Source organism: Chiloscyllium plagiosum, unplaced genomic scaffold (assembly GCF_037043375.1).
Source record: "Chiloscyllium plagiosum isolate Xiang-an unplaced genomic scaffold, Cpla_swu_hap1 HiC_scaffold_53X, whole genome shotgun sequence".
Lineage (NCBI taxonomy): Eukaryota > Metazoa > Chordata > Chondrichthyes > Orectolobiformes > Hemiscylliidae > Chiloscyllium > Chiloscyllium plagiosum.
In genome coordinates, this window is record NW_028270191.1 from 17,365,365 (window position 1) to 17,393,208 (window position 27,844).

A 27,844-nucleotide genomic window follows, 5' to 3' on the forward strand; every position below is an offset into this window, starting at 1 on the left:
TCTAATCATTTAGAAACACTGCCGACGAGAAACCCTTCTAAAAGCGGGTGTAAATTGACCAATACTCGATGCAGGGGAAATTCGTTTCAGCAACGAACGGAGTAAAAAAAGTACTTTTGGCCGATTTGAACTGAGCTCGACAACTTGGAAAATGTGGCTTAATCTGTACTAAACCGCAGCAGGTGGCGCTGCTCTTCGGCAGAATTAGCTGCCTACTCCTGAGGAGAAAGTAAGTATTGGTGCTGGAAAAGCACAGCAGATCAGGAATGCGATGAAGAATTTATGATTGAAAGGTCGACTCTCCTGCTCATCGGATGTTGCCTGACTGGCTGTGCTTTACCAGGATCACACTTTTTGACTGGCCACTCTTGAGGACGAAAGCGATCTTTAATAATCAGTACGTTTTCAATAAGTGCATTTATTTTTTTTAAATCCTTAAAAAGTCTAAGAACTTCACCTGCAACGTTAATCTGATCTTGACTACAGACTTTTGCGAAACAATTAGCACAACTGAACATTCTGGAACTTTCCAGATCCTTTGGGCAATTCGTGGTGTTACTTTGTTCTGTAATGAAGACTGTCTATGTTACTCATTAATACTTTACAATCGTTAATACAAGCTAAAGTAACTTGTCAATTAAATAATTCAAGATTGAGTTACATTCAATTCATTTCGCCTCCACTATTTTTTGTTTCGGCACCTTTAATTCGCTCGGTCTTCTCAGTTGCCGAGTTGCTTTCGGAATTGTTCGAGTTTTTCCGCCAGTGAGTCGTCTGCCCGGCCGGAAGTGACGTGTTGGGAGTGAGCGGCGGCGCTGAGTTGTTCAGAGTTTTGTTGCGGTCTCAGTTCGAGAAATGCTATTGTGGTCGTTTTTCCTGAAGGAGGTTCACCTCTGACCTATCTTTAGAGTCCTTATTAAAATAACTCTTTAATACTGCTTCTTTAGTCTAAAGTATTGGAAAGTCACCAGGTGGGGGAAGATGTGGGAGGGAGAATTGCGAGACGAATTTCACAGGAAATCTCGGGTTGCTTAGCTTCTCTGAGATTGCAAGACCAGTCCTGTTGAGATCAGGCTGACCACCTGGCTGTTTTAATTAAGAGAGGGGATTGAGAGAAAGAGAGGACAAAGGATTTATTATTGGATCGCTCCAGTTTGAAAAAATAAAAACAAGCAACTGCAGGCAAAGGAGGGAAACCTGGTCACTGACTGCAAGGTTTATTTGTTGCGTTGGGAGGGAATTCTGAGACAAAAAGACCCAAAGAGCTAACTGATCACTGGGCCCCTCTGCAGAATCGTCCCCACAAAGAAAGGCTTTGTGATAGAGAAACTCTTGCGCTTCTCCTTCCATCCACTGACGAATACGCCGTTTTCCGTAATTACATTCATAAGTCCTGATTTTTCTTTGAAAGGTACTTGCGTCTCTGACTTCGTAAATTTTGACGTCTTAGCAAGGAAACGGAAGACGGGGGAAGCGATCACTTATTCTTTAAGATTTCTGACAGTCTGCACTATATAGAACAAAATTAATCTGATTCATTGTTATCGATTTATAGTGATTGCAAGAGAAGTCCCAGAGACTGCTGAATGGTGAGGATCTTTAACGCAAAGTGTATCTGCTTGGAGGAGGGAAGACGTTGATTACCGAGTTCAGTTTATCAAGTCGAACTCAGTAGCAAACTTTTTTTTAAAAAAAGAAAACGGAGATGGCTAAAAAGCAAAATCAAAAGGGTGAGTGAAAATCAATAACGGTGCATTTATTGTGTATTAGTTTGCTTTTCTGTGACCTGAACGCCCCAAACTAAACGCACCTTCATTTTGCAATAGGTTTGTCTCTTGATTTTAAAGATTAATTTATAATTACTTTTTTCAAATAGTCTATTGAATGTCACAGGGTTTTAGTACGATAAAAACGGCTTCTTTGTAATAGGATTATTTAGTGAATTCTAGAAACTGATTCTACAACTTCATAAGCTTGGAAGGGACAGAGGAGTGGAAGTGGGAATACATTACAGACAGTGGCAAATAAGGATGAAATTTGAAATCATTTGGAAGTTGGAACATTGAATAGTACAGCACAGGAATATGCCCTTTGGTCCACCATATTTGTGCCAACCAGAATGTGCAATATGTTAGAATTATAATGAATTCTAATAACCCAAAAATAGGCTGCAATAATGCTTGTAGTGGAAAAAAGGACTTTTTTTCTGCCTGGTGTTCAGAGCAGAATATTAACTTTTGTTCAGTGTGTAGCACTCCAGCCGTCTGGATTCAATTCCCAGTCCAGAGGTTGTGACATAAAAAATCTATGCTTACACTCTAGTGCAGGGCGAGGGAGTGCTACAGTGTCGGAGATGACTTTGCTTGCGATCAAAAGTGCCCTGGCTCCCATGTCTGCACCAGAGCTTAGGACCTTCCTTGGGCTGGTAAATTATTACAGAAAGTAATACGTAACCTGGCTTTGTGATTTTTGAGAAGATTTGTAACTCAGGTTGAGGTACAGATTGTACGTTTGCTCGCAGAGCAGGCTAGTTTGTTTTCAGACTTTTCGTCAGCATACTAGATAACATCATCAGTGAGCCTCTGGTGAAGCACTGGTGTTATGTCCCGCTTTCCATTTTTGTGTCTTAGTCTCTTAAGGTGGGTGATATCATTTCCAGTTCTTTTTCTGAGGTTGGTAAATGGAGTCCAAATCAATGTGTTTACTAACAGAGTTCCGGTTTGAATGCCAGGCCTCTCGGAATTCCTGTGTGTGTTTAGCCTGTCCAAGAATGGATCTGTTGCCCCAGTCAAAGTGGTGTCCTTTGTCTGTATGTAAGGATACTAGTGATACTGGGTCATATCTTTTGGTGACTAGTTAGTGTTCGTGTATCCTAGTGGCTAGTTTTCTGCCTGTAGTCTGTCTGATGTAATGTTTGTTACAGTCCTTGCATGGTATTTAGTAAGTGACATTCGTTTTGCTGGTTGTCAGTATAGGGTCTTTTAGGTTCATCAGCCACTGTTTTAAGTGTGTTGTAGGTTTGTGGGCTGACATGATGTCAAGGGGTCAGAGTAGTCTGAGAGTCATTTCAGAGATGTCTTTGGATGATAATATGGCTAGAGTTTCTGGGTGATTTGTGTCTGCTTGTTTGGACATTATTTAAATTGGCCACTGCAGCACCAGGAACTACAAGCAGCAGAAGAAAAATACCTATACAGCATATTCAAGAAGAACAGGTACCCAATACCACAGTCTGCCGATTCCTAAACAACAAACCCAAACTTACAACCTGAACATAACCTGGCTTCTATCCCGGCATCTTTGCATCAACTCTTTAAACAGGGTCTTCGCAGCCTGCAACACATTATCAATGCGGATGAGCACCTCGCCAAGACCTTCCCCATGCCTCCACTACTTGCCTTTAAATAACCACCAAACCTCAAACAGATCATTGTTCGTAGCAAACTGCCTGGCTTTCAGGACAACATCATGCAACCGTGTCGTGGTAGACGCTGCAAGACGGGTCAGAGTGTCAACACTGATACCACCATTACGCGTGGGGACACCTCTCACCATATATGTGGCAGGTACTTGTGTGACTCAGCCAACGTTATCTGTCTCATACGCTGCAGGCAAGGATGCCCTGAGACATGGTACATTGGCGAGACCAAGCAGAGGCTAAGGATGAGTTGACACTGCACAACAATCAACAGACAGGAATGTTCCCTCCCAGTTGAAGAACACTTCAGCGATCTGGGATGTTCGACCTCAAACCTTCGGGTGACCATCCTCCAAAGCGGACTTTGGGACAGGCAACAATAAAAAGTGGCTGAGCAGAGGATGATAGCCAAGTTTGGTACCCATGGGGATGGCCTCAACCGGGACCTTGGGTTCATGTCACACTACAGGTGACCCCACTGCACTACGCACAGACTCCGACAGATGCGCACGCACACGCTCCGACAGACGTGCACCCTCTCTCATACGAAAGCTCTCTCTCATATACTCACACATACACGGACACACGTACTCTCTCACAACTAGAGCCTTTACACACTCACTCATGCATACACACACTGTCTCACAGACACTCATAACCCCCACCACACACACACACACACACACACATATAAGTTTGTGGGGTGAATTTGTACTTGCAGCATTGCATTTTATTTTGCTCAAAAACTCCATGAATCCACGTAAGATTCTGTAAATCTGTTTTTTAGATTAGAATCAGTCTGAACATTGTGGCACACAGGACACCTCACACCTTAAATGCATTATCTGGGCTGACGTGACACCAATTGTTAAAGTTCACTTGAAGAATGCAACTTTAAAAAAGTTCTGCGATTTGCATATGAAAGAACTGAAACCAACATATTCATTCTAAAAGATGAGAGGCTTAACAAGCAATCTAGGTGTTTTTCAATGTATAATTTCAGTTACGTCACACTGTAAACTTTTGCAGTAAATTCTGTGTCTTACAATTTTATACTCCACAATCACCTGAAGGAGCAGCGTTCCCAAAGCTACTGCTTCCAAATAAACCTGTTGGACCAAAACCTGGTGTTATGATATTTAACATTGTACACCCCAGTCCAACGCTAGCATGTCCAAATCATAAAACAGAGTCAGCCTTGGAAATGGTTGCATAGCCAAGATGTCGCTTTCAGGGAAGTGGAGAAACAGCTATCATCCTCGAAGACGTTGGCACACTATGTTCCCAAGTGACATCTGGCATTGACATACAATGCCCTGGACAATTTTACACATTATTGGGTGGATGCCAGTCTTGTAACTGTACTAGAATAGATGGCTAGGGGAACAGCAAGTTCTGGAGCACAAGTCTTCAGCAGCATTGCCAGAATGTTGTCAGGGTCCATAACTTTTGCGGTATCCAGTGCCTCCAACCATTTCTTGATATCACATAGAGTGCATCAAATTGACTGAAGACTGGTATCTGTATTGCTTGGGACCATTGGAGAAGACCGCAATGGATCATTCAAGCACCATTTTTCTCGCTGAAGATTGCTGTAAATGCTTCATCCTTCTCTTTTGCACTAATATGTTGGGCTCTTAGGCAAGCATTAATCCGGGATAGTCAGCATGGATTTGTCGGGGGGAGATCATTCCTGGTAAAACAAAGATCTGTGGTTGCTGGACATCTGAAACAAACAAAAACAGAGGTTGCTGGGAAAACCCATCAGGTCTGGCAGCAACTGTAGAGAAAAAAGTTTTGCATTCACTGACCCTTCCTCAACTGTTTTCTTTCCACAGATGCTAAAGACCAGCTCAGTTTCTTCAGCAATTTCATATCTGATGAGTTTTCAAAGGGGTGACCAGATGTGTGGGTGAGGTTATCGCACTGGATGCAGTCTATTTGGACTTCAGTGAAGCTTTTGACAAGGTCTTGCATGGGAGACTGATCGGGAAAGTAAGAGCCCATGGGGCTCAAGAAATTGTATGCAAAATTGTCTGATAGTTGAAGGTTGTTTTTATGACTGGAATACATGTCCAGTGGTGTACTGCAGGGTTCAGTGCTGGGTCCCTTGCTTTTTTGCTGTATGTTCGTGATCTAGATGTGAATGTAGGAAGCTTGCTCAGGAAATTTGCAGATGTGAAAATTGGTGGTGTGTTAAATAGCAAAGTGGAAAGCCTTAGACTACAGCATAATATGTGTAGTGCTTCAAGGATCAGTCTTAGGGCCTCTATTATAATGATATTAAGGAGAGCAGAGTGTAATGTTTGCAAATTTGGTGATATAAAAATATGTGGGAGGGCATGTTATTGTGGCAACTTAAGGAATCTGCAGGGGATATGGATGAGTGGGCAAAACTTGGCAGCTGGAGTTTAATGTTGGAAAGTGAGAGATCATGCACTTCAATAGAATGAATCAAAAACAATAGTTTGGCTTAAGTGGGAGGAGACTCCAAATAATGTCCAATGCAGAGGGATCTGGGTGTTCTTGTGCATGAAACACAAAGTAATATGTAGGTGTAGTATGTAATTAGAATTTTGGCCTTTATTGCTAGGAGGTTAGAGATTAAAATCTGGGAAATCATGTTACCACTGTACAGGGTGTTGGTGAGGCAGCACCTGTACTGTGTGCAGTTTTGGTCCCTGTATTTAAGAAGGGATATATTGGCATTGGAGATTATTCAAACGAGATTCACTAGGTTGATTCCTGGGATGAACAGGATGAATTATTAATAGCTAAACAGATTAGATTTGTTTTTCATTTAGAGTTTAGAAAAATGAGGGGTGATTTTGTAAAAATTTACAAGTTTCTGAGGGACTTTGGTGTACACGTTAACAAGATGTTTCAACTCGTGGCGGAAAATCTTGAACTGGGAACATGGTTACAGAATAAAGCAGCACTCATTTAAACCTGAGATGCAATGGAATTTCTTCTCCTGAAGGGTAATGAATGTCTGGAATTCTCTACCCCAGAGAATTGTGGAGGCTAGATCATGGAAAGTATTCAAAGAAGAGGGTAGGTTTTTTTTTAAAATATCATGTTGACAGCAATGCTGAGCTAGCATGAAACTGAAGTTGAGGCCTGAGGCGGACCAATCATAACCTTGAATGGTGGGGCAGGCTTGAGGGGTCCAACTCCTTTTTTTGCCTTTGGTTTTTTTATTGAGATGGGTAGAACAATGACAAATGGAATTTAATTGTGTAAAGCGTGAGGTGATGCATTTTAGCAAGACTAATGAGCTAAGGGGATATACAAATGGTAGGATCCTAAGAAGTACAGAGGAGCAGACAGACCGAACTGTGCATGTCCACAGATCCTGAAGGCAATAGAACAGGTGGATAATGTGGTTAAGAAGGCATATAGGATACTTCACAGAATCACTACTGTGTGGGAATAGGCAGAAATACAGTATTGAAAAGGCATCTGGATGGGTGTATGAATAGGAAGGGTTTAGAGGGGTATGGGTCAAGTGCTGGAAAATGGGACTAGATTAGGTTGGGATATCTGGTTAGCATGGACGAATTGGACTGAAGGCTCTACTTCCGTGCTGTACATCTCTATGACTCAAAGTCCACACTGACTCGCTGAAGAGCATCCCATCCAGAACCATCTCCCTATCCTTTCCCTGCAACCCGACATTTCCAGTGGTTAATGCCCCTAACCTATACATCCCTGAACACTATGGGGAATCCATCTAGCCTGCACATCTTTGGCCTCTGGGAGGATACAGGAGCACTCGGCGGAAACCCGCGCAGACGCGGAAAGAATGCGCAAGCTCAACACAGACAGTTGCCTGAGGGTAGAATTGAACCCGGATCCCTGGCGCTGCGAGGCAGCAATGCTAATCACTGAGCCACTGTGCAGCCTTTGTTAGTCAAAGTGTTGAATATGAGAGCAGGGAGGTTGTGATTGAGCTTTATAAAATGTTGGGCCACAGCATTTATGGCAATAGAGAGGGTGCAGAAGATAATCAATGGGATGTTGATTGGGCTGGAGCATTTCAGCTCTGAAAAGAGACTAGAGGTCTTTCAAATTACAAAGGGCGTAAATAGGATAGACAGAGTGAAACATTTCCCATTTTGTAGAGAGATCACAAACCAGAGGCATAGATTTAAGGTAAAGGACAGAAGATTTAGACGGGATTTGAGAATTTTATTTTGTGGTGATAGGTATTTGGGACTGGCTGTCTGAATGGGTGGCAGAGGCAGGAGCCATCGTAGCATTTTAGAAGTATTTAGATAAACACTTGAAGCACCATAGTGTACAAAGCTACAGACCAAGTGAGGAAAATGGGACTAGAGTAGACATGTACTTGATGACTGGTGTCGATATGATGAGCCAAAGGGCCTTTTTCCATGTTGCGACAATTTATGACTCTATGTATTTTGTTGTCTGTAAATCACTTTGACTTGTCTGGTGATCATGAATAGTGCTATAAAATGCAAGTCTTTATTCTGTTTTTCGCGTCACTTCAGTTGTGAAAACAAAGGAAATACCAGTTATTCTAGAGTCATAGACGTGTACAGCACGGAAATAGACCCTTCCACCCATCCCATCCAAGTCTGTGTAGATCATGTCCACCACTCTGCCCAAAACATTCCTCTTTGTTACTCCGAGTTTTTTGATCAAGTTAGTGAGACACAATTTCCCACTCTCACACAGCCACATTGACTATCCCTAATCAATCCTTGCTTTCCCAAATAGATGTAAATCCTGTCGCTCGGAATTCTCTCCAAAACTTGTTCACCACCGATGTCTGGCTCATCAGTCTATAGTTCCCTGGCTTTTCCTTACCACTACCTAATTCTGAATAAAAGAGTAGCCCATCCAAAAATGAAAACTTATGGGAAAGAATAAGATTAGAGTAAAAAATAATAGAAAAAGAAAGATTAAGATTCAAGACACATGATCAATGAACATGTATGGCAGTTCAAAATGAGCTGGAAAGGAACCTTTGACTAGAGGGGAGAAAAAATGGCGAACAGCTAATAACTAGCAAAATATTTAATTAGGAGATCAAAAATGTGCAAATCAGGTAAGTTTGATTTGGGGGCGGGGGGGGAAATGTCCTGAAGGATTGTTAGACCAGATTTGAAGCTTCAAAAGAATGATTTAGAGTTCACTGGGTAATAAAAATGAAAGGACAATTAGAATATGTAGAAAAATTGTAAACAGAAATTAGAAAAGGTAATGAATTGGAGAAAGGTAGCAAGAAAAAGGCTTTCTATCGACATAATCATAAAACAATGGACAAATACAGGCAGTCAGAGTAACAGAGTCAAAATTAGAGTGGTGCTGGAAAAGCACAGCAGGTCAGGCAGCATCTGAGGAGCAGGAAAATCGACATTTCGGGCAAAAGCCCTTCATCAGGAATGATGCTGCCTGACCTGCTGTGCTTTTCCAGCACCACTCTAATTTTGTCTGTTCAGAGATGGGAGCTGGTAGAATTTGAACTGAGGCATCCATGCTCAAAGGTAGGGACACCACCACTGCATTATTAGACACCCCCCCCCACTATAGACTTTTTACATGAGGTAGCTTTTGAAATCAGAGGTTGTCAACTTCATATTCCACAAAAAGTGGAATGAAAGCAGTGTTTGAAACTTAAATTCAAACGATTTTTCTCCCTCATCTAAAAATAGTAGGTCGGTTAAACTTAAATTATTGGTAAACCAGAGGCTACCCTAGTTGTCATTGAAGGAACTATTGTAACACAACACATTTTTAAACTAAATGCTGTGCTTTCTTCCAAGATTTCTAGAACTCTCGTTCTCAGAAATCGCTAACCCGAGTTCACTAATTCACCATGTAAGTATGTGCCACCGGTTTCTTTCTTGGCAGAGTGAGACCAATTGCAGTGGGAGCTGTTGAATTACCTTTTAGCAAAAAAAAAGTTGGTGGGTGTGTGATATGTACAGATTGTTGATAGTTATGATGAGGGTCTAAAGTGTCAGAAAAGTGCTTCCTCCGATCCCTGGGAGATGGGCAGGGGTAATTTGGGTATATGCAGCAAAACCCATAAGTTCCTGAACAAGGAGAAGCTCAGATCAAAAATGAAGTGTTGCTTCATTGTATCATTCATACCAATTATTTCATAAATACTCGGAGCTATGTCCAGGTGAAGTTGAAAACCTTGTTAGTTCATTGGGCCTTCAAAAGTGGCATCCAAAGAATTGAAACTGCCATATAAACCTATGTTAGCCATAAGCACAGTGATTGATTGTAGTCAGCAGGTGACTACAATGACTTCTGGTTTGTGCCAGTGCAGCATGTGACACTCATCTGAAATGCATGTTCCTGAGAAGATTATGAATTTTTTTAAACCTATCTTTCTTACAGTTTTTCTCCTCCATCTCCATTTCTGTTTGGAGTGAAGAAATTGTACTGTTCCATCACTTGTTCCTCTTCCAGTTTCTTTTTTAATTCATTTTCTTTGCAAAATTTTAAAAGTGAATGAATCCATCGTAGCAAAGTTCACAAAGGATCAGATAATATTGTTACAGTGAACAGGAAATAATCCACATTGCCACTGAAAGGATGCAGAAAAACTTTAAGGTATCGAAAGAAAACTTTGATTTCTTGTTTATGTAATTGGTATTTCGCACATGGCAAAAACATGCAACAGGTGCATGGCTTAATCATGATGGTATTTACAATATATTTCTGCTGATTTTTAGTTACCTGTTCAGTATTCACTGCTGTCTATTGGTTTGTAGCCTGGGCCACCCTTGTATCTTATTTGGTCTTCCAAAGTCGGATTATTTAGTTATAATGTGATGTGGTCCAATTGAGGCAAGCGTTCTGTTCAACATCTGGGTATTTATCTAGTTGTTGGACAAGTAAAAGTACACTCTCAAGGAAATGCTGTTCATTTACAGCAGTGTTCGGTGATTTTGAACTCGAGTGGAAGTCACCCGAGTCCCAAAGGACTGTCGGTCACTCTCTCATTAGAGAGATGACTGGTGATGAACTAACCTGAGGGTTACCATGCCTCAGGTGAGGGGTGCAGTTGAGAAGGCAGGGCCTTCAAGATGACAGGTACAGGAATTGAACCTTTGGCGTTGGCATCATTCTGCATTTCAAATCAGTCATCCAGCCAACTGAGCTAACCAATTCAGTACTCTAGAATATTAGTGTAAAAATCTCTGAAACATAGAAAATAAGACCACAAGTTGGCCATTCAGTCAGTCAAGTCGCATCGGCCATTCAACATGGCTGAACCTCTATCTCAACATCATATTCCTGCTCTCTCCCTGTACCCCTTGACGTTTAGCTTCTAGAAATCTATCTCTTAAATATATTCAGTGACTTGGTCTCAACAATTTCTGTGGTAGAAAATTTCGCAGATTCACCATCCTCTGAGTGAAGAAATTTCTCCTGGTGAGAGTCTAAATTAGCCTGTCAAGTATCCTGAAACAGTGACCCCTTGTTCTGAATCCCCACCCACCCCCAAACCAGAGGTAACATTATCTCTGTATCCAGACTGTCCAGTCCTATCAGAACTTTATGCATTTCAGTGAAATTCCCCCTAAACTCCAGTAAATAGCTGCCCAATTGAACCAATTTCTCCTTATACAACAAACCTGTCATCTGAGAAATTAACTTGGTGAACCTTTGCTGTTCTCTGTGGGTGGTGTATATTTTCTCGGATAAGAAGACCAAACTGCACACAGTGCTCCCGGAGTGGTCTCACTAAGGCCCTCTACTGCTGCACTAAGACTTCCCTGCTCCTATATTCAAAATGCAATGAAGGCCAACGTATAATTTGCATTCCTAATTTCTTGCTGCACCTGCGTGCTTGCTTTCAAGGACATGCAGTTCCCTTTTGTATATTGTTTTCCCAATCTATCATCATTTAAATAACACTTTGTCATTTTCCCCACTGAAGTGGACATCTTCAAAATTATCCACATTATGTTGCCTCTACCATGTATTACCTGCTCTCTCAAATTGTCTAAATTACTCTGAAGCCTCTTGACATCCTTCTCATAACTCACTCCCGCCTAGTTTTGTGTTGTCAGCGAACATGGAAATATTAATGTCTGTTCCCTCATCCAGATTGTTGATATTGTATTGTGAATAGCTGGGGCCCAAGCACTGATCCTTGCAGTACTCCAATTGTCACTGCCTTGCATGCCAAAAATTATCCATTTATTTCTGGTCAGTTTCCTGTCTGGCATGAATTGAGAATTGGACAGCAATTTACTGCCACCAATCCCATAAAATGTTTTTGCACAATAACCTCTTACATGGAACTTTATCAAAAGCTTTCTGAAAATCCAAATACACCTCATCCTCTGGTTCTCCCTCATCTATTCTGCTAGTTATATTCTCAAAAAACTCCAGTAGATTTGTTAAACAGGATTTCCTTTCATAATCCATTTTGACTTTGTAATTCATTTGTATTTTCTAAGTGTCCTGTTATTGCAACCTTTATAACAGACTCCAGCATTTCCCTACTACTAATGTTCCTCCCTCCTTTAATAGTGGGATTACATTTGTCACCCTCCAATCTGTAGTGATTGTTCCAGAACCTACAGAATTTTGGAAGATGACCAATGTATCCACCACCTTTAGTACCCTGGGTACCATTATCAGGCCTTGGGGATTCATTAGTTTTCAGCCCCATTCATTTTTCCAACACCTTTTTTTTTAAAACTACCGCTAATTTCCTTCAATTCCTCCTTCACAAAAGGCCCTTGTGTCCCTAGCAGTTTTGAGAAGATATGTATCTTCTGTGAAGACAGAATTAAAGTAGTTGTTTAATTGCTCTACCACTTCCTTACCACTTCATTATCAACTCCTCCTTTTCAGACCGCAAGGGGCCTATATTTGTATGTCAGTTAAATAGATAAATCTGTGCAATATGATGTTATTATATGAACAGTCTCCTAAATATAACTATAATGTTCTTCTCAAAGTTACTATAGGTAACATATTTTACTTTTGATACTTCAGATTTTAAACGTGCAGTCATCTTCATATTTCTAACAATGGTTTCCTGGCTTTGCATTTTTGTTCCTCGTTGTACATTTTCATGGCTGAGCAGGAGATGGGCTTACAGACATCAAGTCTTAGTGTGCTATCTGAATGGCCACTGCAGTTGGCAATTCTAAAAGAAAATCCCTTGCTCCGAAATAAGGTGTTTTTCACCAGACTTGATGTAAATGGCTTTAAACTGCCTTCTGAGAATTGCAAAGCTCAGGTTGCGTGTACAAGATAGTGTTGGAATATTCTAGCTTGTTCACTGGTTGAACTTCTTCATTCATCAAACGATAGTAGCTAAGTAAGGCTCATGAAATTAAACCTCCGCTTTCTTAACTTGGCATGTTGCTGATGGACATTTGTTGTTAGACATTCAAGCACAAGTAACAACTGCAGATGTTGCAGATCCTGATTTCTTTTTCCAAAAAGTAATCAAATACTCTTGAAGCAGAAGATTTGTATCATGTCATGTGATACCTTTCTAAGATTAAAAATAACTGTTTCGTGTTTTCTTATTGTACTACAGGTAAATATATTTGCTCCCCTCCCTAAATAATGTTAGTTCTATGTATGTAACTGGCAGTCACAGAAATAAGCCCTTGCTTCTGGTTGCATTGTGTTTCCAGTCAGTTATCTCCTGTATCCATGGTTTTTGAAGTTGTTTTAATGCACAAGAACTCAACAACTTGACATTTCAAATTGTGACTGATGCTCCAATTTTTATAACCTATTCATTGAATACTCTTATAGCATTGCTCAATTTTGAGCTGGGTTTTGTTTTTAAGGAATATGCAGAATAATTATTAACAGCAGACTTCTTTCCAACTGCGTTATCTCATTAAAGTTCACGTACCCCTGGTTTTTAACTTGATGAGACCATAAGATGTAGGGTCTGAAATAGGCCATTTGGCCTGTCAAGTCTGTCTGCAATTCATGGCTGATCCGATAGTCCCCAACTCAACTTTCCTGCCTTATCCCTATAACCCTTGATTGCCTTACTAATTAAACATCTGGCCATCTCAGCTCTGAACATTCTTAATGATATTGCTTATACAGCCCTCTGCAGTAAACAGTTCCACAGATGCGCTACTTTCTATCCTAACTCGGTGACTCCTCATTCTAAGATGATGCCCTCTAGTCCGAAACTCTCCCACAAGGGGAAATAACCCCTTAGCATCTATTCTAGCAAGCCTCATAAGAATCTTGTCTGTTTCAATAAGGTCTCCTCTCCTCATTTAAAACAAAAAATCCCTCCATATCCAGCAACAATCTAGTGAATCTTCTCTGGAATCCTGCCACTGCCAATATATTGCCCCTTTAGATAAGGGAACCAAAGGTCTTCACAGTATTCTAGGTTTAGTCTAACCAGAACCAGCACTTTGTGCGTATATTTTTATATTCACTTGCTTTGATATTTGCAGTTAAATATCACAGCAGATCTACAAACAAGTTTAAAAACTATTTCAGTAACTTTATTTGTAAAAGGTTGCAGCAAAATTGCTATTCTAACAGGCTGCATCACAATTTTTAAAATGCCCATGAATTGTATAAAACAAAAGAAAATCAGCTTGATGATTTTCCAAGGAGTAAATTGTACCCATTTCACTTGTTTTTGGAACTGGACACTTGATCAACATCTTTTAATTTCTGGGATTTATGGAAAAATGCTGCCTTCTATCTTTAAACAGTAAGCTTTAAGTCGATAAAACATATGGTAAGTTATTGTGGTTAATAATCCTATATTACTCTGTATTTAACGTGGTTTATAAATTAAAGTTGCTGTTGATAGTTGGGGAGAAACAGAATTTGCCCTGTGCTAATAGCCCTCCTTTTAAAAAAGAAGACAGTTGCAACATAGAACATTACAGCACAGTAGAGGCCCTTCGGCCCTCGATGTTGCACCGACCTGTGAAACCAATCTGAAGCCCATTTAACCTGCACTATTCCATTATCATCCATAAGTTTATCCAATGACCATTTAAATGTCCTTTAAAGTTAGTGAGTCTACTACTGTTGCAGACAGTGCGTTCGACGTCCTTACCACTCTCTAAGAAAAGAAACATGATGCTGGGGCAAGTTATTTAAATATTCTAGATCCTGACAATATTAAAAGCTGCTGTGGCATTTTGAAAGCATCAGTTTTCATGTATTGTGCAGTCTGTCATTGTAATATCTTTTGAAAAGTTTAGTAAATCTTTTGCAGAAAATGATCAGTGTTGATTTAACAGATTTACTAAGTTTATTCTGTTGGTCACAGTTGCAAAACAGATCCGGGACCATTGGAATTTAGAAGTATTGCCAACAGTCTATTCAAAATCAGCTAATCTGTTTACCTGGTTTGATTTCGGAAGGCTTTCAATAGTTCATTTGGTGACTTAGTAAATCATTAATCAGTTTCATTTTTAAGGTATTGAATTTTACTTGCCTATTAGTAGAATATTTCTGTAAAGAAAAAGCTACTTGCTTAGATTGTGAGCCAGACATTCAAGAAACTATTGACTTCGTTCATTGAGCTTCCAGAACAATTCCTATAATGTAATTTCTTTAAAAATGTAGCAAATGATTTTGGAATGCACTGCCTGAAAAGTTGGTAGGAGGCGATTCGATCATAATTTTCAAAAGGGAAGTGAATATATATTTGGAGAAATATGGGGAAAGAATAAGGGAATGCAACTAATTGAATAGATTATTCAAAGAACTGGCACAGATGCAATTGGTTGAATACCTTCTGTGCTGCACTGAAGTGCCATCTTAGATTACGTTTTCCAGCCTCTGAATTTGGCTCCATATCTATGATTTCCTCAAACCAGCAAATGCGATGCCATTGAGCTAAAGCTATTTGGGTTCATGTAGAGGAATTTGTCAGTGGCATATTTGGGATATTGCAACTGTTGCAACACGTTTTGCCATGATTTATAAATGTATAATCACATGCTGATCGCGATTGCTTTATACTGCTGTCCAACTTCTAGTTCTCAGCAGAGAAATTAAGGATGGCGATATGTCCCAAGCTGTCAAATAAGTACTGTTTTGCCAGTAAAGAGAAAAGGTACTTCCAGTTATATAATACCCTATTATAATTTTGATGTTCCAAGGCACCTGGCAACCAATTGAGTCCTTTTGAAGTATAGTCACTTGGATCATAAGGAATACCAATTTTGTTCAAGTAAGATTAATTGAACCTAACTGATACATTCTGGCTTTTTTCTTTGCGAATTAGGTTTTGAAAATATGCTAAATTTAAACAACTAGTTTTGTGATTATGTTGAAGATATGCTTTTTTTTGTTATTTGATCTCTGGCTGTCAAAATAAAATCAGGAATTAGAAGTTATGTTGATAGATTGTGTCTGATCTGAAAATGTGTTGCTGGAAAAGCGCAGCAAGTCAGGCAGCATCCAAGGAGAAGGAGAATCGATGTTTCGGGCATGAGCCCTTCTTCAGGAATGAGGAGAGTGTGCCAAGCAGGCTAAGATAAAAGGTAGGGAGGAGGGACTTGGGGGAGGTGCGTTGGAAATGTGATAGGTGGAAGGAGGTTAAGGTGAGGGTGATAGGCCGGAGTGGGGTTGGGGGGTGGAGAGGTCAGGAAGAAGATTGCAGGTTAGGAAGGTGGAGCTGAGTTCGAGGGTTGGGACTGAGACAAGGTGGGGGGAGGGGATGTGTCTGATGTAAATTTATTTTCATGTAAACAATGGGCCATATGGAAGTAACCAAATAATAGGCTCCGAGCTCATGGGGTTTGCTTTCCATAGGAAATCTCTGGGGTCATAAACTTGTATTTCAGTATTTTAAGAAGGTATCATCTTACAGTTTCTGTTACAATTTTCTGTCAAAGCAAATAGCATTAAAAGAAACTTGTATTCACAATTCAGTTGATCATATTCTGACCATCTAGGTAGGAAGTGTTCTCTAACTGTATCAAAACTATGTCCTATACCATCCAAGGAAGGGACTTCGAAATTTTTTCAGTTAAAAATCGAAGTTGATGAAAGTAAATTAACTTCTTGTTTCTGTCTTCCATATTACTATGTTTATAATATCTTTGTTCTTTAAATTAAACATGGGTTAAGTTGTTTTACCTTGTACTAAAATGGCCTAGATTTTGGTATTTTCTGCCTCGTTGACTGGAAAAGGTGTGAGAATGCTATGCAAATTCAGTTCCGAGTGTTACTGCTAAGTGAAATAGTTGCCCTCTAGCAAGTAACCGAATACTTAATCCACCTGATTATGGACATGACTTATTCATGGCCAGTCTGGGGCAATCATTAGGACAGGAATACTGTTTAAGAAGCCTGAATGTGGCATCGATGGAACAAGTGTCATTTAAATTATAACATCAGAGGCATTTTCTTGTCTCTGTGGGTAATGGCCTTTACTTTATTTGACAAATTCTGACTAATGTATTTAAAATGTGTGTGAAGTGTTTAGAGATGCAGAGCCCCACATCCTGTCATTGCCTAGTACAATGTTTCTGAGAGACTGCTTTTGCTGAGTTTTGGCTTTTAACAAATGTGAACAACACTGAATTCCAGTGACTTGCCGTAGGTTTGATCCAACCTGGCAGTCTGATATAAGAAATTACCACAAAGAGCCTACTTGTGCATTAGAGTAACTCCTCTTAGCTGTGACTTGAAGCAGACAAATTGCTTTTTTATTCTAGTGTCATTTATATTGAATGTAGGGCACGTAGAATTTAGTTTTACTGGATAAAACAAGTACTTTCAAACTTTTTCCCACCGTGACTGCAATTCAAGGGTTGAAAATTGTTTGGACCTTTCAGTGAGAAATGAGTGAGTTGGGGTGTGCTGTGAGAGCAGGAGCCTGTTAGAGTTGGAGCACAGCTATTATGGTGGCCATTGCTGCCTGAAATCTCAGGTTCCCAAAATTTCAGTTCACAACCTAATTTCGGGTTCCAGCTATCACTTTGGGATTCCCTGAGCTAACACTTTGAGGGGAAGGAGCAAAATGTTAGGAAAAAATTATGCGTTATATATAATTTTCTTGAAGTTACCTACACTTCACTCACTTTTTATAAGCCAGGGCCAAGTACCTAGCATCCCACAAACATTCTGGGAGATGTTTTCATCCAATGTATTTATTCCACCAGGTCATTGCAATTATGATTTAAAATATAATGTTGCTTCATCCATTGCCTTTCATGTTCCTACTTTGTCTTGGAACCTTTTAGGTATGTCTGCCAATAAAATTATTGCCTTGTGCCCTCAAACTGAAGCTGCTTTGTAGTTTGCCTATAGTTAATTTGCTCAGGTTCATTTTAAGCTCTTGAACTTGGTAGTTTGTTATTGACTATATTAAAAAGGAAAGACAGTGATTTCTAAACTATATCTGCTGAGAATTTCTTAAGGGTTTGCAGTACTTTTGTAGTTTATATATATTGAATGGCTTGAAAGGCATCAGGAGAAAACTGCTACTTACCTTGATTATTGCAAAGATAGCCTAAAGTCTACCTGTATTTTTCAGCAAAGTCATCTTGCTTTTTGTGTGGGTGGGGTTGGGGCAGGGCAGGGGTGGGAGGGGGGGTTGTTCTGGGGCGGGGAGGGGGGGGGGAACGGTTACTATGGTGGTGGTGTCACCATGCACATACAGTGATAGCTCTGTACATCTGCTCTGCGTGATTCATCACCACTGCCCTGCCTAATGTTGTGTTATATAATAGACAATAGGTGCAGGAGTAGGATATTCAGCCCTTCGAGCCTGCACCGCCATTCAATATGATCATGGCTGATCATTCCTAATCAGTATCCTGTTCCTGCCTTATCTCCATAACCCTTGATTCCACTATCTTTGAGAGCTCTATCCAGCTCTTTCTTAAATGAATCCGGAGAGTGGGCCTCCACTGCCCTCTGGGGCAGAGCATTCCACACAGCCACCACTCTCTGGGTGAAGAAGTTTCTCCTGAGCTCTGTCCTAAATGGTCTACCCCGTATTTTTAAGCTGTGTCCTCTGGTTCGGCACTCACCCATCAGTGGAAATATGTTTCCTACTGCCAGAGTGTCCAATCCTTTCATATCCTTATATGTCTCAATCAGATCCCTTCTCAGTCTTCTAAACTCAAGGGTATACAAGCCCAGTCGCTTCAGTCTTTCAGTGTAAGGTAATCCTGCCATTCCAGGAATTGACCTCGTGAACCTACGCTGCACTCCCTCAATAGCCAGAATGTCTTTTCTCAAATTTTGAGACCAGAACTGCACACAGTACTCCAGGTGTGGTCTCACCAGGGCCCTGTACAGCTGCAGAAGCACCTCTTTGCTTCTATACTCAATTCCTCTTGTTATGAAGGCCAGCATGCTATTAGCCGCCTTCATCAATTGGAAGGTCCTGCAATGTAGTACCCGTAATATAGAAGGTACGCTATTTAGTTTCCAGCAAACAAAAACTGCCTCTTGATCCATTCCCTTGCTCAAGTGCTGCAGGCTTTGATTGCACTGAAATCTCACAGTTAATCCTGTCACTGCAAGATAGTTAAATTAGTTTACAGACTTGCTGTTCCACAGTATATTTCAGCTGTGCTCTTCACAACATTTCTTCCATGCTTGTTCTGCTGTTGACATTCCTCTAGAACTGACACATGAATGTTAGGGGAACTATGCTCCTGGATCGAACATGCATATATCTATATAAATAAATTAAATTGAACAAAAAGTGTTCTGAGCATGATTAAAACAAACTGTGAGATTATAATCTTATTGAATAGTATTCAGTGATGGATGGTATTGGTTATAGTTGCTCATTTGCACTAAATAGATATTTATTTGTATAATGCACTATTCAAAAAACAATTTTTTAAAAAGTCATTGCAGTTTGTAAAGTTTGCTAAGTACTGTTTCATTTTTCAAGATGAGACTGAATATCAGCTTCCTTCACGTTGTTTCCTGTCTGAGATTACTTACTAATTAAAATTTACAAAACCACTACATAATTTCCGATGCTTGAGATGCAAACTGGCTGTGATCAAAGTCCCTAGAAGGTATTTTTAGCACGGTGCCTACCCTTCCTATCTAGTTGGTTTGGTGAAGTCTTTGAAATTAGACAGTCTTGAATTTGCTAAGTATGAAATAATATAGATGCAGTAACATCTTGTGACCATATAGTTGCTCCACACTTCACACTTTGTGATCTTAAAGATTGCTGAAACAGGACCCCACCCAATGCCCTCCAGCTCCAATAATCATGTCGTCTTCCTCATTGAATGCAATCCCCTCTTATGAGAAGAAAGAGAGAAACAAATGTAAGGCAAATGAACCCTATTACATTTTCTGGCAGATCAAGGATAGTATTGACAGGATTAAAAGTTGCTAAATAAAGTTTCCAGGTGTCAGCCTCAGCATAGTGGTAGCATTCTCTTGGCTCTGTGGATTAAAGTGCAGTACTGGAGATGGGCAGGGGGTGCTGCACTGATCAGAGATGACGTATCTTGGTAATGTATTTAGCCAATGCCTTGTCCATCCTCCCAAGATGGACATGAGGTCTCATGGTACCTTTGGAACAGGTGAGTTCACTCTGGTGTCAGTGCTGTTATTTATCTCTTAATCAGCATCATAAAACAGATTATTTGGTCATTATCTCACCGCTGTTTAATGGACCTTGCTTTGTGCAATTTGGTTGCCACGTTTCCCTTGCCAGCTTGTACAATATTTCATTGGTTGTAAAGTGCTTTGGGACATTGAGATTGTAAAAGGCACTGTATAAATACAAATTATTTTAGAGGCAGACAATGGTTGGGGTCAAAAAACATAGTCAACATATGGACTAGACTAGTTTGACAACAGTTATTATAGAGGTCTACCACTAGTAATTAGGAACATTATTGTACAGACAGATCTGGGCAGGCAGGTCCACAGTTCCTTAAAAGTGGCAACACCGTGGCCAAGGTGATTAAGAAGACATATGTCCTGCTTGCTTTCATTAGCCAGGGCATGGAGTACAAGAGTTGGCAAACTATTTTGCAACTGTATAAAACCCTTGTTAGGCCACATTTGGAGTATTATGTGCGGTTTTGGTTGCCACACTACCAGAAGGACATGAAAGCTTTGGAGACAATGCACAGGAGGTTCACCAGGATGTTGCCTGGTCTTGAGGGCTTTGGCTCTGAGGAAAGGTTAAAAAGATAGGATTGTTTTCAGTGGAAAGACAGCGGCTGAGAGGAGACCTGATAGAGATCTACAAAATGATGAGAGGCATAGGTAGGGTGGATAGTCAGAGGCATTTTCCCAGGGTTGATGTTTCAATACAATACAAGAGAGCACAGGTTCATAGTGAGAGAGGGAAAGTTTAAGGGAGATGCGCGAGGGAAGCTTTTCACGCAGAGTGGTAGCAGCCTGGAACGCACTGCTAGGAGAGGTGGTGAAAACGGGCATGTGGCGACATTTAAGAGGCATCTGGATGGTTACATGAATAGGGAGGGAATAGAGGTCTATGGACCGAAGAAGAGCAGAAGGTTTATTTGTTTAGTTTAGTTAGGACATGATGGACGGCACAGGAGTGGAGGGCCAAAGAGCCTGTTTCTGTGCTGTACTTCTCTTTTTTTTTCTTTGTTCTAATTGTTGTTTTCATTGAGAATGGCTTTTTTTTTTAAAAAAAGATAAAAGAAAGAAAGCAATTTTCCACTCCAGTCCAGTTCATTGGCGTTGAGCTGAATGTGGGAGATTACCTCGTTGCTGACTAACATTTGTTTATTTGAAGTATGTGCTACTAGGATCAGTAACTGTAACAAGCCCTACACCAGGAGGTTTTGATGTCAGTAGAATTGCCATATATGTATTGGTGTGTTATATCCTGAAACAACATTTTGCCAAATGTGTTTTGAGGTCTTGATAAATTATAGATGCCTGCTTCAGTTAGATTTTGCTATGCATGAAACTCAAGGTTTTGAATGATCTGCACAATATTTTTGTCAAATTTTATTTGATCTTTGATATGGGCCTTGAAAAACTGTGAAATTCAAAACTCAGGAATTGCCTGTTTAGTTCCTTCAATATTGGCTTTTTATTTTAAACATTGTTTTGCTAGAACTTGCATTTATTCATTTTACCCATGATTATCCATGCAGCAAGATCTGGACAATATCCAGGAATGGCCCGATAAATGGCCAGTAACAATCATGCCACAAGAGCCAGGCAATGATCATTACAACCAGAGAGAGAATCCAATCATTTTGTGCCAGATATTCAAGTGAAGTAGAGTTGAAAAATGTGGTGCTGGAAAAACACAGCAGGCCAGGCAGCATCCGAGGAGCAGGAGAATCGACGTTTCGGGCATAAGCCCTTCTTCAGGGTGAGGCTGGTGTGCCAAGCAGGCTGAGATAAAGGGTAGGGGGGAGGGAATTTGGGGGAGGGGCGCTGGGAATATGATAGGTGGAAGGAGGTGAGGGTGATAGGCCGGAGAGGGGGTGGGGGCAGGGAGGTCGGGAAGAAGATTGCAGGTCAAGAGGGCGGTGCTGAATCTGGGGGTTGGGACTGAGATAAGGTGGGGGGAGGGGAAATGAAGCTGGAGAAATCTACATTCATCCCTTGTGGTAGGAGGGTCCTAGGCAGAAGAAGAGGCGCTCTTCCTCCAGGCATCATGTGGTCAGGGTCTGGCGATGGAGGAGGCCAAGAACCTGCATGTCCTTGGCGGAGTGGGAGGGGGGGTTAAAGTGTTGAGCCACAGGGCGGTTGGGTAGGTTGGTGCGGGTGTCCCAGAAGTGTTCCCTGAAACGTTCCGCAAGTAGGCGGCCTGTCTCCCCAATGTAGAGGAGACCACATCGGGTGCAACGGATACAGTAAATGATGTGTGTGGAGGTGCAGGTGAGTTTGCGACGGATATGGAAGGATCCATTGGGGCCTTGGAGGGAGGTGTGAGCGCAAGTTTTGCACTTCTTGCGGTTGCAGGGGAAGGTACCAGGAGTGGAGATTGGGTTGGTGTGGACCTGAGAAGGGAGTTGCGGAGGGAGTGGTCTCTCCGGAACGCTGATAGGGGTGGGGAGGGAAATATATCCCTGGTGGTGGGGTCTGTTTGGAGGTGGCAGAAATGACGGAGGTGATACGATGTATCCGGAGTATGGTGGGGTGGAAGGTGAGGACCAGTGGGGTTCTGTCCTGGTGGCAATTGGAGGGGCGGGGCTCAAGGGTGGAGGAGCAGGAAGTGGAGGAGATGCGGTGGAGAGCATCATCGACCACGTCGGAGGGGAAATTGCGGTCTTTGAAGAAGAAGGCCATTTGGGCTGTTCAGTAGTGGAATTGGTCCTCCTGGGAGCAGATGCGGCGGAGACGAAGGAATTGGGAATATGGGATGACGTTTTTACAGGGGGCAAGGTGGGAGGAGGTGTAATCTAGGTAGCTGTGGGTGTCGGTCGGTTTGTAGTAGACCGCAATTTCCCCTCCATCGTGGTCGACGATGCTCTCCATCGCATCTCCTCCACTTCCTGCACCTCCGCCCTTGAACCCCGCCCCTCCAATCGCCACCAGGATAGAACACCACTGGTCCTCACCTTCCAACCTCCGGATACATCATATTATCCTCCGTCATTTCCGCCACCTCCAAACAGACCCCCACCAGCAGGGATATATTTCCCTCCCCACCCCTATCAGCGTTCCGGAGAGACCACTCCCTCCGCGACTCCCTCGTCAGGTCCACACACCCCACCAACCCAACCTCCACTCCCGACACCTTTCCCTGCAACCGCAAGAAATGCAAAACTTGCACCCACACCTCCGCCCCCAACCTCCCTCCAAGGCCCCAATGGATCCTTCCATATCCGTCGCAAATTCACCTGCACCTCCACACACATCATTTACTGTATCCGTTGCACCTGATGTGGTCTCCTCTACATTGGGGAGAGGGGCTGCCTACTTGTGGAACGTTTCAGGAAACACCTCTGGGACACCCGCACCAACCAACCCAACCGTCCCGTGGCTGAACACTTTAACTCCCCCTCCCACTCCGCCAAGGACATGCAGGTCCTTGGCCTCCTCCATCTTCAGACCCTGACCACACGATGCCTGGAGGAAGAGCACCTCATCTTCCACCTAGGAACTCTCCAACCACATGGGATGAATGTAGATTTCTCCAGCTTCCTCATTTCCCCTCCCCCCACCTTATCTCAGACCCACCCCCCGGATTCAGCACCGCCCTCTTGACCTGCAATCATCTTCCCAAACTCTCTGCCCCCACCCTCTCTCCGGCCTATCACCCTCACCCTCACCTCCTTCCACTTATCGTATTCCCTCCCCCTTTCCCTTTATCTCAGCCCGCTTGGCACAGCAGCCTCATTCCCGAAGAAGGACTTATGCCCGAAATGTCGATTCTCCTGCTCCTCGGATGCTGCCTGGCCTGCTGTGTTTTTCCAGCACCACATTTTTCAACTCTGGTCTCCAGCATCTGCAGTCCTCACTTTCTCCTAATTAAAGTGAAGTACTTCTGTGCACACACAGGCTCTGCATACCTCTTTCATTGCCCCACCCAAGCACAAGCCAGGAGGAGGATAGTACACTTGAGATGCAATATATCTAGACAAAGCAGTTTTCTGGATTGATACCTCATCTACCATTTTAAACATTACCCTCTACATGACTGCTGTATAGTAGCAGCACAGAGTACCATATTCAAGATTTATTGTAGTTACTGCCAAAACGCATTTGAGAACACTTTCTAAACTTTTGACCTCTGTGACCTAACAAGCAGCAAACAAATCTGCAATTTCTCCCAAGTAGCTCTCCACCTTATATTGGTTCTGCTTCAGTGTTTCTTGGTCAAAACTCTGGAGCTCCCATCCTAACTCTGTAGGTCTACTGCAAGAGGGCCTCTCAGCACAACTTTATCAAGGGCAATTGGAGATGAGTGATAAATGCTGGCTGAAGAAGTGACAACAAATTGAATTAGAATTAACTGGAGTAAGTGGAACAGTTTTTTTTGCAACTTCTTCACAACCACGTGTTTATGGTTTGCAATCTATCCTTTGTAGATGTCTGGCAACAGTTTCAGAATGTATGAAGTAGAAGTGGAATTACAGATTATGTTGCTACAGATGTTTTGGCTAGCTTCTGGGTGGTTGGAATAGAAGTGGAAATATTGGTTGAATGTGCAGAGGAGAAAATTGAAGTTAATTCGGGGAAAGTAGTTATTTGGGTGACCTTTTATTTGCTACTTGTCAAGTTTTCCTAAGTGTTTTTGTGGCAGAACTGTGGCACGTGAATGTAGCACTGAAACAGAAAGGCAGCTTCTTGTGCATGATGGGTAGGAATGGCACAGAATGGGCGATAATAGGTGATGTAACATTGAATTAGCACAGCTAACAGGATTGTATTAAAATTGTCTATATGAAGTAAATTTTAAGTGGATATGTTTTGTGTTCCTTGTATTTTTTCACAAGCCATTTGTAGAATTTGTGGGAAATGTTGTACGTGTTTTCAAGGATGAGAAGAAGAGTGCTACTGCTTGTGGTTCTCTTGAAGTAATCCTGCCGCTTGTTACTACAAATTAACCTGCATCATTTCAGCATGACTAGCTATGTGTTTTTATATAACAAGACCAAATTGGTGTGACTGATTTATCTCTTGTCTGTCATCAGAGTTTGTTTTTTTTAAAACAGCTTCTTTGGAAGAAGAAAAGGGTCACAAATAAATTGGGACATTTTATCATTTGTAGAGATTTGAGGAAGATGCTTTCAATCTTGAAAATTTCTCTCAGCCTTTTATTTGGCTCCTGACAACTAAAGAGAAAACTATTGTCACAGTAGTTGCTAAACATATTGCTGTTAGGATTCTGCTGGGAACAATTAAATAGGTTTGTATATCTGGAAATCTATCTCCAGCTGGCTATCATTGAATTCTAGTCAATGACACCTGCCTGGGGGAGATGGGAGATTACCACAAGATCCCTTCAAGGATCAGCATCTATCCTTTTGGTCTCCTTGTGGAATTTGGTGATCACTACTATAGATGGTATCAAAAGCTAAATTATCCAAATAGGAATTTTGCAGTGAGGGATTTTTGAGATTAGTCCTTGACCTGAATCATCATCTGTAACAAAATATTACATGTGTTTTAGCAAATTCTTTTCTTCCTGATTTTTCTAGATAAACACTTTTTAGGTTGAAAGTTTTCTGTTTCTCCTTCCTTGAGTACTTTTCATGGGAACGTATAGTTCAAAACCCAACGGAGCACCTGTATTGGCAGACAGTGAGTTTGTTCCTGTAACTACACACACTGTCACACCATGGCGACTATTTGATTATTCTTGCTTTCAAGCATTTATACAGTGTATGTTTTGACTTTGTGTGCGGACCTTGTGTAGCTCCAATGCCTAGCAATTACCATATATATTCTGGGCTTTTGAGAGATGTGAAAGCTTCCTATTCTGAATACAACTCAGTCATATATAGTCATAGAGATGTACAGCATGGAAACAGACCATTCGGTCCAGCCTGTCCATGTCAACCATACATCCCAACCCAATCTAGTCCTGCCTGCTAGCACCCAGCCCGTATCCCTCCAAACCCTTCCTATTCATATACCCATCCAGATGCCTCTTAAATGTTGCAATTGTACCAGCCTCCACCACTTCCTCTGGCAGTTCATTCTGTACACGCACTACCCTCTGCATGGAAAAAGTTGCCCCTTAGGTCCCTTTTATATCTTTCCCCTCTCACCCTAAGCCTATGTCCTCTAGCTCTGGACTCATCCACCCCAGGGAAAAGACCTTGTCTATTTATCCTATCCATGCCCCTCATGATTTTATAAACCTCTATAAAGGTCACCCCTCAGCCTCCGATGCTCCAGGGAAAACAGCCCCAGCCTGTTCAGCCTCTCCCTATAGCTCAAATCCTCCAACCCTGGCAACATCCTTGTAAATCTTTTCTGAACCCTTTCAAGTTTCCCAACATCTCTCCAATAGGAAGGAGACCAGAATTGCATGCACTATTCTAACAGTGGCCTAACCAATGTTCTGTACAGCCGCAACATGACCTCCCAACTCCTGTACTCAATACTCTGGCCAATAAAGGAAAGCATACCAAACGCTGCCTTCACTATCCTCTCTACCTGCGACTCCACTTTCAAGGAGCTATGAACCTGCATTCCAAGATCTTTGTTCAGCAACACTCCTCAGGACCTTACCATTAAGTGTATAAGTCCTGCTAAGATTTACTTTTCCAAAATGCAGCACCTCGCATTTATCTGAATTAAACTCCATCTGCCACTTATCAGCCCATTGGCTCATCTGATCAAGATCCTGTTGTAATCTGAGGTAACCTTCTTCGCTGTCCACTACACCTCCAATTTTGGTGTCCTCTGCAAACTTACTAACTATACCTCTTCTGCTCACATCCAAATCATTTATATAAATGACAAAAAGTAGTGGACCAACAACCCTCTGCCTTCTACCTTTGAGCCAGTTCTGTATCCAAATGGCTAGTTCTCTCTATTCCATGAGATCTAACCTTGCTAACCAGTCTCCCATGGGGAACCTTGTCAAACACCTTACTGAAGTCCATATGGTATTCTAACTCAAATTTTATTTCTCCTAAATATATTGACACTGTTGGATTTTATACTCAAAATCACAGCACATCACATCTGAAACTCAAGCTACCTAAGTTTGAAGCTAAATTTGTACCTTAAAATAACTAGTGTTTTCAGAATATTAATAATGCCACCTGTTGATGGTGCGAGTTTCTAGAAAGAAAGTCGTTCTGCTGGGAAACCTTTTTAAAATTCTCCTTTTTGAGTTGTACTATTACACTAAAAATGGTGAATATCCCGTTTTAATGTTGAATCAAAATATGTGTCTACATGCTCATTTTTGACACACAAATAAAACTTTTTACTGTGTAATTAAATATAATTGTATTATAAGTCCATTAAAATAAGAATTTGTCTATTTTGGCATTAAAATAGAACAGCAGTGAACAAGATGCTTATCCATGATTTGTGCCTCTAGATTCCATAATTTCAATGCTGTTGTGTTCAGCTTCCTGTCTTATACCCTGTGTAATCTTGAATCTGATTCAAAACTCTACTGAACCCTGACATGAAACAAGTCCTGTTTGTACATTACTTCTGCACTCACTGACTGTTCACTCAACTCCCAGTTCACGATTGCCTTGATTTCAAAATTATGTCCTTTGTATGCAAATTTCTCCACCGTTTAATACAATCATGGCTGAGTGAACATTTCGGTGCCTTTTACCCACACTATCTCCATTTTTATCATTTTGATAATATAAAAATTATCAACCTCTACTTTAAATATGCTCATAAACGGAGTTTCCACAGCCTTGTGGGGTAGATCATTCCAATAGTTTATCACCCTCTAAATTTTGACTGATCTCAGTCCGAAATGGCATTCCCCTTATTTTTAACTTGTGCCTCCTGATTCTAGTCTCTCCAACCAGGGAAAAATATTAC

At 41.4% G+C, this 27,844-nt stretch overlaps 1 protein-coding gene across 4 annotated transcripts in view; it reads left to right on the top strand.

Moving 5' to 3' along the window:
• The first annotated feature begins 280 nt into the window (after window positions 1–280).
• Window positions 281–27,844, top strand: part of spats2 (spermatogenesis associated serine rich 2) — a 141,704-nt gene continuing 114,140 nt past the window's right edge. Inside the window, exons 1-2 of one of the 4 annotated variants that reach the window (XM_043681883.2) lie at window positions 281–397; window positions 1,556–1,730. In XM_043681883.2, coding sequence (XP_043537818.1) covers window positions 1,706–1,730 — 25 coding nt within the window. In that variant the 5' untranslated portion in view covers window positions 281–397; window positions 1,556–1,705. The other 3 variants (XM_043681882.2, XM_043681880.2, XM_043681884.2) reach the window with 3 other exon arrangements.